Source organism: Argentina silus, assembly GCF_951799395.1.
Source record: "Argentina silus genome assembly, chromosome: 2".
Classification (NCBI taxonomy): domain Eukaryota; kingdom Metazoa; phylum Chordata; class Actinopteri; order Argentiniformes; family Argentinidae; genus Argentina; species Argentina silus.
In genome coordinates this window covers 10,081,734-10,096,017 of record NC_139656.1, presented here as the reverse complement: position 1 = coordinate 10,096,017, position 14,284 = coordinate 10,081,734, and the positions used below count along the sequence as shown (strand labels likewise).

General features: G+C 40.5%; 1 protein-coding gene across 1 annotated transcript; it reads left to right on the top strand.

Annotated features, from left to right (window-relative positions):
- The first annotated feature begins 2,847 nt into the window (after positions 1-2,847).
- On the top strand, positions 2,848-13,357 carry wnt11 (wingless-type MMTV integration site family, member 11). Its single transcript, XM_083689097.1, has 6 exons — positions 2,848-3,049; positions 4,584-4,772; positions 6,215-6,459; positions 7,855-8,132; positions 8,340-8,632; positions 12,338-13,357. The coding sequence occupies exons 2-6, from the start codon at positions 4,690-4,692 to the stop codon at positions 12,510-12,512; spliced, it is 1,074 nt and encodes a 357-aa protein (XP_083545223.1). The 5' UTR covers positions 2,848-3,049; positions 4,584-4,689; the 3' UTR covers positions 12,513-13,357.
- Positions 13,358-14,284: the final 927 nt, after the last annotated feature.

Here is a 14,284-nt window from a genome sequence, read left to right as displayed (position 1 = left end):
ATAATGTATTAGGGATATGGACTTCATTGTTACCAAAATATTTTTTTCTCCAATAAGTTATTTCATTTCTACAAAGTCAAGTGGCATTCTTGTCCCTTACAGAACAGCCACACGGTTTCCTCTCCCCCTTGTGTTGCTTGAAAGGTGAGATGGGAGATCAAAGGCATGTGTGTTGATCCTGGCTTACACAGGAATGGAGAGCCTCTGTGTAAAACGGTCAACTCTGAGACGTTGCTAGTTCTACAGTAAACTCTTCAACCCTCTATCCCCCCACACAAGCACAATCCATGCCCATTCACAGTTGACTGCTATAAAACACATTTCACCCACTCTGGAACCAGAAACATGGCATAGTGCAGTCATACTGTAAATAGGATACATGCTTAACCCCAAGAGTTCCTTAAACACATGTGACTGTCAAAGACCACTGGATTTGTACTGTGTTTGCCAAATGGATTTGGCTATAGAAACCCCTTGCACTGAGGGGAAGTGGGCATGTTCTGGTTCGTAAATGTGTCTACCCCACATGATCAAACCTGCAGTAAGACACCGTGACAGCTCCTAATCCCTCCTCCCCTCTGGAGAAGCCAGTATAGTATATGCTAGCATGTAAGGCGCGGGTAGCAAGGTCAGTGGTTTAAACAATGCCTGCAGGCAAGTCTGGCGCACAGCCCACTCTTGGCTGGATCCTACTGGTAGAGGTGGGGGGGAGGTAGTCTCTGAGAAACAATCCATTCATTTTCTTTTCCATATGCCATGATACCTAACCATAATGGGAACATATACCTTGGAGGACTCTTGGGGAGTGAAAAAATCATAGAGGAAGGAAAAGTAGCTGTGACAGTCTTAGTAGTGTAGTATGTGACAATTAGATTGTACATTAAAGGGGCAATCTGGGATTCAAACAACAACAAAGCCATCTCCCTACCACTTTTTTGGTAAACAGCTGAGGGATGGGGTTTGAGAAATGTAACAAATCTCAAACTCATAAAGGGAGCTATGGATGCAAGAATTTACCATCCATGAAATCACAATGATAGTTTTAACTCGTGTTTTGAAGCTACACAGTGTTTGTTTACAATAAGCCTACATTGTTTACAAACAATGGAGTAAAACAAGCTTTGTTTTGGGTTCTGATGGGGTAAGACAGTTGTTAAGTTAATGAACCATTTATAAGTTATATTCTTGAATAATCAATGGATGTACTAATGCCATTGCCCCTTTAAAAACTCACAAGAAAGCATAATTCTAATTCAAATAACCAAGAACACACATTCCATTAAAAATCTCTGTTGAGTATGTTGATAACCAATTCAAAACTGGAACCTCCCTGATCTTATTATAATTTCTAAACTGATTAACTGGAGTGGACATACAGTAGCCTATGGTATTATATATTATAATCCAAATAATTTCCAATAAGCAGCTTGTCAGTGGATAGCATTTAATGTTGACATATTCTCCCGTTTCAACAAATGTAACATGAACATCGATATTGCTTTCAACATTGTACAATATATTGTATTGTATTCTGCCTATGTGTCTTTTTGATATCAGTGGATGCCAGTATGTAGCCTAATTGCAGGACTCTACAATTCGATTGTTCTACAATGCCAGTTGCACACATGTTTGTGTTTGTTTCGTTTTTGGGGATAAAATATCACATCGCAGTACAAAACCTCACGTGTATTAAGCTTGTTTGATAACAACATTTCATAAGAAACTAACCCTAACCCTCCAAAAATACCATCCTTTTAAAAAAATATAATTATAATAAGGATTGTTGTGTACAGTGTGTGCCTAGTGGTTAATTCCGTACTTGTGATTAAAGGAGAACTCATGGACATTACACTGCTGTGCGCTGCTTTCTCTCATAAAGTTTTCCACAGTTAAAAAAATTGCAAGGAAAAATAAAAACACCCACACAAATTACCGGAGTTCCCTCTAAGATAAAACACTTGAAAAGTGTTAACAGAGGAAACATTCTTAATGACCATTTCTTAATTTTAGAAACATGGGAGTGTGTGGTTGTTTTACTGTGGGGAAAGCATTGAGCGTAGCCTACGGAATTCTCTACAGGAGGCGAAAAGAGCGTGAAAATGCAGATGGGATAAGGGGCGACAAAAACTATTAAGCGCTTGTCCTTGCTGCTGAAAATGTTAACAAAGTGACCCTTTTTTACGGGCGGGATGTTTGGGAGGAAATGGTGTAATACAAAAATAAAATTATGATTTGTTTTATATCGGGAATAATTTTTATTGATATTCTTGATTAAATAATTGCTATTTGGTCACATGTCATTTAGGCCTGCATTAATTGTGGCGGCAAGTTATACTGATAATTGTAAGACAATATGATTCATAATGGATCATTCATGATTCATATGATAAGAACAGACCTCATGGTAATTATAATAGCCTAATGATAACAATAACAACAACAATAGTAATGTTCAATAACTATTGTGGTAATTATTATCCTAATAATCACATTTGTTAGGCTATTATTCATATCCATATTATTATTTCCATTAATCATTATATTGATAATACATGCGTTATCATAATCATTGCTGCCATTAGACTGTTGTTATGGGTAAATATAGGCCAGTATGAACATACAAGTGAAAACGTATGGTAGGCTATATCAATACATAGGATCGCCTTTAGCACAATTGTCTGTCATGTAAAACAAGATCAGACAATATTTCAAACTCTCTCCTTGAAAGTCAAAATCCAGCCCGCTCTGTTATGCTAATTGTGCCTGACATCACTAGTGAGATCAAAGCGGCGCAGGAGTACTTATGAGTTGAAGCTGCTTCACTGCCATGAGTCCGACACATTCCGCAGCACGAGATACACTACGCTGAAGACCTGTGTGAGATAACCACTGTTGGGGAGTTAAATGATGCTTTCTTCTTGTTTGGAGTCATATATATTGCGAAATTGTGGATTTACAAATATCTATGGAGGATATTGAATAACAAGGATATAAGCCTACACGGAATTTATACATCGACATAGGCTACACGAAAATCATTCGTGAGAAGGTGAGGCGCAAATTCTTATCTTTAGAAAGTGAATTTGTCGTACATTTTACTATTTCCAGAGTTTGAAGGATTATTTGTAATGTGTGCATTTGTAGATGTTTAGATTGGTTGTAATGTGAACTACTTGAAGATTATCACGTAGGCGAATTAAGTAGACATTCCACTCGTGATTTAAATTGGGATAGATTAATTAAGCCGGTTTTCAGAAGAACGTCTCCATTGTATGAAGTTTAAGGTGTTACATAGTAATGTGATTTTAAGATTAGTTGATTTTATTTTCCTCGCAACTATGCATCTAAGGAAAGTTTCTAACAGCATCCACAATTGAAGGGGAACGAGGAGGGACAGAGAGCACATTTACAGTAGGAATGTGACATTACATTCCAGTACATTATGTGACGAAAAATGAGAATGGATAAGCAATTTCAGTGACAGTCACCATCTAGGCAACACAATCCCAATTCAACCCCTGCATGCACACAACTGCGTCCCGACAGCCTAGTCCAATGCACCTCAGGTAAAACAGGAGATCGGGACTACAGCAATACTAGACTATTATTAGTGTTGCAAATAAATAATAATATGTATTTTTTCTCTCAACTCTAAATTAGGACTATTAAGTGGTAGGTTGTTACATGATATAAAGCAAGTAGTTAGTTTACATTTTCAAAGGGATGTTGCGATCTTGAAGATCTTGTTGCGCTCCTGTTAAGACAAATGAAGGGTCCTTATGACCTATGCACATTGATAGCCGAACGTAGACTACACATGGTTGGAGATGCGTATAGGAACAATTATATTACAGTAATACAGTATTAGCTGTCATATCTGCTTTTCTTCCCATCAGTAATCAGCGAGAGGAAGATTTATTTTATGCATAGATTCAAATCTGACTTCAAATAGATTGCTTATCGTCACATGGACAATAAAAAGAGCCCAAGGTCTATCTGATGGTGGTAATGTCTGATGTACAACCGTGTCCGCTGGAGGGTAGTGTGCTGGTTTGTTGTTGTCTTCTGATCATATTATCTCAAATTCCTTAGATTTTCCTTAGTGAACCAGAGTTGACACTTCAGAATAGGCTATGTTTAGAAAATACAATTACAGGTGTGCACATTTTAATAGCACATGGAAAACTTTGCTATGATAGCACCGTTTTTTCTTCTAAATAATCTATCATCTAAATGCTATAAAGTGTATACGTCAGCGAAGAGCACACACAGTGTTTTTTTTGTGAGCCTAATTGTTCACCCAAAAGAATGACATCTGTCAGTTAACTTATGTTTCCTACATATAGGCTATGACATATATCATTGGAACAAGAGCAAGGTTTATGTGACTCTTTCCACCTAGTGCTCCTGGCAAAGCAAATTTTTGCCAAGCGCAGGAGTCCCAAAAAATTGATTTCCTGAAATACAAAAACATTTGTATTACTGTTCCACTTGTGAAAATGTGGCAAAGAGCATGGTGGCATAACATATTTTGTATTGAACATGAATGATTTAATGGTACATTTTTGTATTCCTTCAAACAGGGCTATAGAAAGGAGACAATGACAGTTGACCTTTGATTGCACCTCAGAGCCAATAAGCCAACAGCTACCTGTGTTGCTGTCCTGTCCAAGTTGGAACAATATCATCATGAAGAGAACCTCTCACAACCTCCCACTCTGTCTGCTCGTGGTTCTTCTCCTGTCTCAGATCTGTTCCGGCATCAAATGGCTGTAAGGACAAGTTACTCTCTTCTCTTTTAGCATTCTTTTGCTTACTTAATTCTTCGTCAATGTGTTATAAATATGGGAAAATGGATGTATGTACAGTAAATACATATTTGATAGAATAGTAGCTGGGCCTTTATGATCATTTTCATGTTCTACTTTATTAGATTGAAACCTTGTTATATGAGGGAGAAGTGGAAGGATGCTGAGTGTTATTTTAGTCCACATTCTTAGACTGAGTAAGACTTTGAATCTTCCTCCTCAATGACTGATGTTAATGAGAATATTAGAAAGGGAATTAGAAAGAGAAAAAATCATCTCTAAGAGGTGAGTGCTCTGTAGCAACAAACAACTTGTGTTTTACCCATAAGTAAAACTAAAGAGTGACAGCAGAGTGGCAAATTCAGTTTTTTTCTATTAACATATGTATTTGCATATATGTATATATATATATATATATATATATATATATATATATATATATATATATATATATATATATATATATATATATATATATATATATTGCACATGATTTTGAAATGATATTAGTATCTGTAGCATCTAAAACCTATAAGAGGGAGTTGTTGTAAAATGTCTCTGTAACTCTTCAGCAAATATAGCTGAGAGAGATGAGATTGCATGTGCTAAAACAAAGAAAAGGCTCTCCCAGCCTTGATAATGCATGGCCCACGATGTGAAACAGATGCGGCCATAAACACCTGTGAGCACTGGGTTACCACGAGCACAAGGGAGTCACAGCTTATCATTGGGCACGGAGTGGCGGCCCCTTGCTCCTAATCCGAAACAGGCCAAGATGCATGGGGAGCTGACTGGTTCTCACAAACTCTCCCAGAGCACAACACATAGAAAACATAGATCCTGGCTGACAAGTAATCTTCATTTAGTGTGCCCCTTTTATATTCAAATAAACAGATGATTCATCTCAAAGTAATGTCACAGTGGAATTACCCCTTTAACAATGAAACATTTAAATGATGATGGATAAACGCAGTGGTTTATCAGTTAGATCTGGGTCAGGGTGCAGGCTTCTCGCTGATGAATAAATCCTTGGGCATGTGCTGGAACCTCCACAACATTGTGTCAAAAGAACAATTGTATGCCAAGCTGTGGTCTGTTGTATTTCACCTCTTCTTTACTTTCAGAAGAATTTCCATTGGCATTTATCCTTTGGTATTTTCCGATCTTCCAAGTGCAACAAATGCCAAACAACTCATAGTCTGATTTGCTCAAAACATTTCTGTTCAAGAGAATATGTCAGATACAATATATCAGTATGCAGCCTAGTTACGTAAGAAGTTAGAAGTGGAAAATTGAATTTTGCATAAAAACAAGTCATATTTCATACCATTATCATTAAGTTGAAGCCATTTTGATTATTGCCATCATCAGCAGGACATGTAAAGATGTCTGTGTTTCTGTTACAGGGCCCTATCACACTCACCAACGTCCTTACATATCAACCAAACGCAGCACTGCAAGCTGCTCCCGGGTCTGGTGTCTTCCCAAGCCCAGCTGTGCCGGAGCAACCTGGAACTCATGCAGACCATCATCCAGGCTGCTCGCGAGGTCAAGAAGACCTGCCAGAAGACCTTCGCTGACATGCGTTGGAACTGTTCATCTATTGAGATCCCCAGCGATGCCACAAGGTATCGGCCGGACCTTGACAGAGGTACTAGTCAAAACACAATGGTGTATAACATGGCTAAAGCTAGCAGTAACCAACTCTAACCAGACCAACATCACAGTAGGAAATCTGTTTGTATCCTTAGTAGGATTTGAAGAGCTGCTCTAAGTGTTTTTTACAAGACAGAGAGAGAGTGAATGGCCAAGTAGTCACCCTAGGTGGTCTTTCTGCTCAGGGCCAGGCAGGCAGAATATGCCAACCAAAGGCCACCATTCTTCTTTGTGTCCCCTTCAAAGAAGAAACTTGTCCTCTATCTCCCCAAACCACCCACCTCATAAATATCTGTTCTAAAATGTCCTTCTCTTTAAGTTTGAGTATTTGATGTGGTGATCTTCATAGCAGGCTGTTTTCTCTTGACACAATAGACTCCATTCATGTGTTGAAAAAGCCAATGGTAGTCATTGTACAGTACATATCTTTTTGCAGCATCCTATCCTTGCCTGTTTTACCTTAAAACAAATGTAAACCTTTTATGCTATAGATTACCTGCCATCATCTGTTCTTTATATTTCCAAAGCCAACCAACTAAGTCTGTCATATTGTACAGCTACAGAATGAAGAGAGAAACAATATTGCTCCTAGTTAATAATGCTCCCTGCCATACAAAGGGTTAGTAATGTCTATGTGCTACAATGTTTGATTAATTATGGTCTTATGATTATATCCACCCTTCTTGCTGTGATTTGACAGCTTGTCTTTCTGTGTTCTGGACTTTTACTTTGATGGGTTGATTTCCATTGCCAAAAGGGGCTCTACTGGGCCAGAGAGACCCAATGCCAGGGCTTTCATTGAATTTGGGTGAAGATATAAAACTCCTCACAACAAAGACCTGGCTCCAAATCAGACATTTAGGGAGATAGCTGCGTGATGCGCCCCTGGAACAGTAGAGCCCATCTGCCAAGAGTTAGAGCAGTCTCTGGAAGGCACTGGCAGCCACCAATGGTCTTCTCCATACAGGGATGTATTTGATGTAGCTTGGCCTTAGTCATGGTATACATTTATCTGTATTTGTACCCCCATCATCCAGTGTGTGGCCTTTATGTACACACTTCATCACCAATTACATCCATATGTCTATCTTTATCTTCATCTCCATCTAGTTTGTAACATTTTGTCTCTGTGTGTCTCTTTGTAATGTACATGCTGTTATTTTACTACCTTGCCAGGTCACCCTAGCAGAAGAGACCTCAAAGGTCTTACCTGGTTAAATAAAGATTAAATAGATATTATCTGCACTGTATACTATCTCTACTCTTATGAATGTTTAATTTAGAAGAATAGTTTATTATAAAATTAATAAAGGTTAGATTAACACATAGACAGTGGACAGTGGTGCCCTCACTAACAGGGCTGTTTTGGTTCCTTTCCTATCACCACCAGGCACAAGGGAGTCAGCGTTTCTGTACGCCCTGTCTGCGGCGGCCATCAGTCACACCATTGCACGGGCATGCACGTCGGGGGACCTACGTCTTTGCTCGTGCGGGCCCATCCCCGGGGAGATCCCTGAGCCGGGGTACCGCTGGGGTGGCTGTGCAGATAACCTGCACTATGGCCTGGTCATGGGCTCCAAGTTCTCAGACGCCCCGATGAAGATGAAGAAGGCAGGCTCCCACGCCAACAAGCTAATGCACCTACACAACAGTGAAGTGGGGAGACAGGTAGATTATACACACTCATCCGTCATGAATCACTGGTGACTTCTCATGCTAATTAGATGCAGCTCTGGATTTCTGGGTAGATAGATGTTCAGGACCTGTTTAGTCAATCCATCTGCAGTATATTAGACATATTTTGCATCAAAGCTTTAGCTAATAATTATGCTTACATGTACAGTATCCAACCTCCACATGTGCCCCATCCCCTAGGCCCTGAGAGACGCGCTGGTGATGAAGTGTAAGTGTCACGGTGTGTCAGGCTCCTGCTCCATACGGACCTGCTGGAGAGGCCTACAGGACCTAAAGGACATCGCCATGGACCTGAAGACCAAATACCTGTCGGCCACCAAGGTGGTGCACCGGCCCATGGGCACGCGCAAGCAGCTGGTCCCCAAGGACATCGACATCAGGCCTGTTAGGGAGAACGAGCTGGTATACCTGCAGAGCTCACCAGACTTCTGCACCAAGAATGACAAGCTGGGCTCCGTCGGCACTCAGGACAGGTGAGACTGTTATGTAATTTAGTTTTTTATATCTTTAGGCCATACTGTAATTTAACTTAATTGTCAATCTCGCCAAGCAAATTGCCTTGAGGCAATGGAAATACGTTTTTGGCTTTATTGTGTAATATCCTTGATGATATTACTCATGTAGGTCTTGCTTTTAAAATGGTCAAATAAACTTTAAAAAAAAATATATATATACATTTGGAGGAGAAGCTCAGGGGTTGTACTGCTATCTGGGTGTGCTCTCTCTTCATAAGAAAAATGTCTCATAGATGGCACAGTGTGGGATTAGCTATCCCACTGGGATAGCATCAAATTATTGTTTTCTCCTTTTTTAAGTTATAGTACCATGACCTTGTTGTTACTGGTTCCCAACTGACATTGAGGAAATTACCAATACTGTTTGTTTTCTCAACCGGGCTCCTCCAGGATGTTGGTTTAGTGAACTGCTGCCCTCCCTGGTGGCACCATTTTGTTTTGAGAATGCCTGATAAAGCGAGTGTTCCCCGAGATTGGCCTGTCTGTGGCCTGTCTGAGCACGTGTCACTGACATGGCCATTGTAACTGGGGCCCTTGTGCTGCTATCACACTGGCTAGTGAGTAATGTGGTTATTCTTAGGCATGAGTGCACTCAGCTGATATCGATTTGAAAGCATGACTCAAAGGGGAAATGGGTAATGGTCCCCAAAGATAAAAAGACTCACTCCATTCATTTGAAGTGTTGTATTAGGAAGTCTATGTTGCATGTTGTTGGTTTGAGCACTGTGAAAATCTAGTGAGCATTGAGGGGGTTCTTTGTCTGAGGTAAGTGCCAGATATTGGGAGAGGTCTAGCCAGCCAAATCCTACAAACATGCTACAAATATGTGTTAATATCTTGACAGCCTAGTGGATTTTCAGCTTTTGCCCAAAAGTCCAGGGAGGAAGCAATTTAGTACCATAGCTGAATTTCTGCAATTTGGTTCTGGACTGCAGAGAGCATATGCCCAATTTCCATTCAGAATTTGTTTTTGGAACTTTGCAATTCTTGGAGCTGAATAAATTAGTACTATTGTATAATATCTAAACCTCATGAATGATCTTACCGACCATGTCAGATAAAAGGTACATATCCTGTATACAGTTTCTGTGCTTTCAAGAATGAACAGAATGGGTAGTGATGAGGAATGAGAAGAGAAAGACATTTCTTAATGAAAACAAAACATTGCTAGAGGGGTAGAAATTAACCATCTTAAAGACACTTTTTCTGATACTTTACTTATGTAGCTTCTTTCCCATGCCCCCGGGAGAGAAGAGCGTATTGTGTAGAATCATTATAGTGGGAACCCTTTACCCCTTTACTGGGACTGGAGGCAGCCAGTCCAAATGTCAAGAATCATGTGCCTAGCACTCAGCCCTTCGCCACTTACAGTAACAGATAACCTGAAGACATGCTCCATGTCAGGTGCACTCACTGTGCCACATGCATCCTCTGTCCCAAACCTGATAAGAGCCGGTCACACATCGTCTAGCGTATATATTTAGTGCTTTACGCTAAGTCACAAGGCACCCCAGCCTCCTGCAATCATTGGTGGCCGTCGACAAGGGGACGTGTTATGGTGATGTGCCGCGTGTGTTTCCATGAGGGTCCCTGGGATCTATGTTTAACCGCCCCAACCCACACCTCCTAGTCACATGGCTATAACATCCTCCTCACTCCCACAATCCACTCTGACTAGTGCACTCCGGGACAGAGCTCTGTTCAATGGTGCCCACTTCAGGATGGTGTTATCCAACTTTAACCTTAAAGTGACTTCTAATCTCACTACTCTTCTGGCATGGATAGCGTTGACCCCATTGATGATACCTAGTATGGAGTAGCTGACATATGTACTTCTCAACTTTGAGCAGAAATGTTGAATGCCTTAGCTGTAGAAAGCTGTCCTTTATCTTTACAGTGATGTAAACCTAAACTGTACACTTTGTAGTAACCTTGTGGGTAAGAGTGTGTTCTTAATAAGAATTCATAAGTTAAATCTCAATAACATCCCCAAACCTAAGGTATGACCACGATCTGTATCTTAAAGGAAACAAGCGTGGTGGGCTCGAGAGAGAAGGCGCCATAGACTGTTGTGTTTTACTTGAGAATTAGATTAAAGGGAAGGTCCAGCCTAATTTCATGTTTAGGTGAAATATCATCTTACCCTGAGTTGTCCTCATAGGCCAGTAATGAAAGATTCTCCTGTTCTCTGTTATCTACTTTGCTACTGCAGCACAGGCTAACAGTTAGCAGCACCGTCTCCAATAGACAAGATTCCAGCATGCCTAAGTTAGCATTGTTTAAATTACATGTCAAAATCTCCTCAGAGAAACCTCAAATGAAGTTTAATAGCGACTATGTACTAGACGAACCTGTACCTATTTTTATTGTAATCGAATCAAACTACGTAGTTGCAATAATATACAATGAATCATTGTCACATATATTTCCTGGATTCCATTAGGATACCAGCAGCTTTCTGTTCACAGCCAGTAATCACTCCACGGTCGAGTGCCCGTTCAGCGAGGGGAAAGCTTGGCTGGTGAAACCGAAACCAAAAAAAAGAGGCTGTGTGTGAGTCTACGAAGAGGAAATAGTTCAAGTTCTGAGCAAATGGATTATAGAGACTGTAATTGTTTTATTTTCAGTAGAATGTAAATTTAAAAAATAAGTTCAAACGTAACTTGCTAACAAACTTTGTTTGAAGTTTCTCTGAGGAGATTTTGCCATGTAATTTAAACGATGCTTAGGGACATTGGAATCCTGTCTATTGGAGATGGCACTGCCAACTGTTAGGGTGCGCTGCGGTAGCAAAGTAGACAATGGAGAACGAGAGAATCTTTCACTACTGACCTATGAGGACAACTCAGGGTAAGATGATATTTCACCTAAACATGAAATTAGGCTGAACCATCCCTTTAATGGTTCTTGTCTGTGAGGCAGCTGTGGGAGATGCAGAGTTGACAGATGTTTCTTTCTTGTGCTTTTCATCCATTTATGGCAACATGATATAGGGAAGATTTCCTGACAAAACTTATCTGGTGCAGAGCTATTGTTCATTACCCCAGTCCCAAAGGCCAATGTTGTAATGAGTCTGTCCTACTTTCCCAATGACTCCCAATCCTCCACCCCTTCCTCCTCCACTACAGCAGCCATCCTCCCAGTGTGTCTCTCACCACACTGACCATTAACACCCCACCATTATTAAACAATGCAATTATGTCGAAAGGGCTAAATAGAGGTGGGGGGGGGGGCTCCCTGGGCTCCCTTGTGTATTCACCGTGATTTATGATAGGGCTATTTTCTGCTCACTTAAGATGCCCCGAGCCTCAGAAATGAAAGGGTCCCAAGCATCCGTTGCGCTAAGGGAAAATGTTCGGGTGAATGCACAAAGCATTGGTCAAGTAGGGACCATTGTGGTTCTGCCTTGAGTTGTGCATACTGGACACAATTGTTCATTATAGTGAGAGATACTATTCTAAATTGTTGATTGTGGGTGGAAACGGTTTTGGGAACCTGTGTGTTCTTAGATGAATATGTTGAGGGTCTTGCTAGCCTTCCATTGACATCACTGTATTGCAACTTTATTTGTGTCACACTTGTGGGGTGGGGAGTAGAATGAGTGTCATTTGGGCATGCAAGATATCTAACAAAGTTTCAACCCCCTCTCTCTCTGTGTTCCAGGCAGTGCAACAAAACGTCCGTAGGCAGCGACAGCTGCGACCTGATGTGCTGTGGCCGTGGCTACAACCCCTACACAGAGAAGCTGGTGGAGCGCTGCCACTGCAAGTACCACTGGTGCTGCTACGTCACATGTAAGAAGTGTGAGAGGATCGTGGAGAGATACGTCTGCAAATGAGTCTCCACCAGACCCCCTGTTCATACCACCCACCCAGCCCAACATCTACTGGGGCCACAGATAACCAAAGCACTATGTTACCAAGAAGGCTTACTTTTGTCTTAAGCTTTTGCATGTATATTTTGACGAGATACGGTTTATTTTTGTTTTCATCATTATTTTTAATTAAACTCTGACTCGCAAGCTGGACTTTTTCCATTTTACGAGCGTGGACATGGGTGTTGTGACAATGCTTATTGGGAGGACCACCGTCCTCCAGGGCTTCTCTTTCCTTTCATAAATGTGCATACACTTGCCCTTTTCGGATATCGAAAGTCTATTTTCTTATACTTTTATTAAAATAAATGATATTGGACTCTGTTTTTGGAGGAGGGGGACTGTATAGTCTCCTTGCTCTTGGGGGTGTATTTCCAACCTCACTCTGATGTTGACATTCACAGCTTCACTTCAGAACCATTCCACAGAATTCAAAAGGTTCTGAAGGATCCATGGGGTTTCTACTCAAATGGTACTCATTTTTCAACAGAGAGACTGACAGAGAGGAAAAAGGCGCTGAACTCACAAAGGGAACTTCAAGTACTTTCGGTCATGGAACTTTTTTGTAATAAGTGTTGAACTCTGGACACTTGAGCACTGGGGCTCGATTTGGGACATGGCTGCAGCTCTGTGCATCCTTAGAAACGGACAAAGAACCCCCAGTGTTTGAAACAGTACATTATTCCTGTAATGGCTTCCATACAGGTAGTCCAAAGCCAACACTCTCAGAGCATGTGAACTGAACTCATGGGTCTCATATATTGCCGTATTATGAACCACTTTTGTGTGGATGTACATACTGTCTTTTTGTATGCTGAATTAAAGAAAGAAATATTTATAAACTAATTAAAGAATCTTTACCAAGCTCTTTAGATGGAAATGAGATGTTTTCCTTTCCCAAGACCACACTTCAACATCATGATGAGAAATAGTTTTGAAGAAACTTGGCAAGGAAAATGCATAACCTCACAGGCTAATTGGTTTTGGAATAGACTCTATGTCTCTCCTCTAAGCATTACTGTAATTAATTATACCTCCAAGTGTTAAGAAAATAACTATTTAACACAATTGTGGCTGTCATATAAATGAACACACTTGTAATTTGTAGTGTTCAATCTGAGGGCAATCAGCCTCTCAATTACAAAAACCTTGGGAAAATGACATTCCACATCCACACAAAGGCCATTGTTAGGGATCAGATCAGAAAAGGAGAATCTAATTTATTCTAATATTAAGGGTTAGATTGTTATTTAAGGGGACGGACTTGGCACTCAGTAAAGCTGAAGTATTACTCTCTGACTAACTGTGTGTTTGGTATAGTGGTTCTCATTATTTTCAACAGACAGAAATAGCTTTGCATTGAGTTTGAAGCTAAGCATCTTGGCCCATGCTGTGAGCCCTAACACGTTTAGGTTAGAACCTCCACAAGCCATCCACATGTTCAGAAACACTGTTGACCGAGCCTGTGGGGGCACAGATGCTGCCAAGAGAGCAACAACACTAAAGAACTGCAAGGGAGGTATGTTTAAGGGAGGTATGTTTAATGGAAAGCAATCATTGTTACATTAGCTTTTGGGGGCCTTTTATGAGCTTGGTTTGTTTGCAGCATCCAGTTACTCCTAACAAATTGTTTTAGAGAGGCATGTTTAAACATATTAGCGTCTTTCTATTTTAGGGGTGGAAAATGTACTGTAGTGCAAATTCCAGATTATATATCATTACCTTTTATCCAGCCA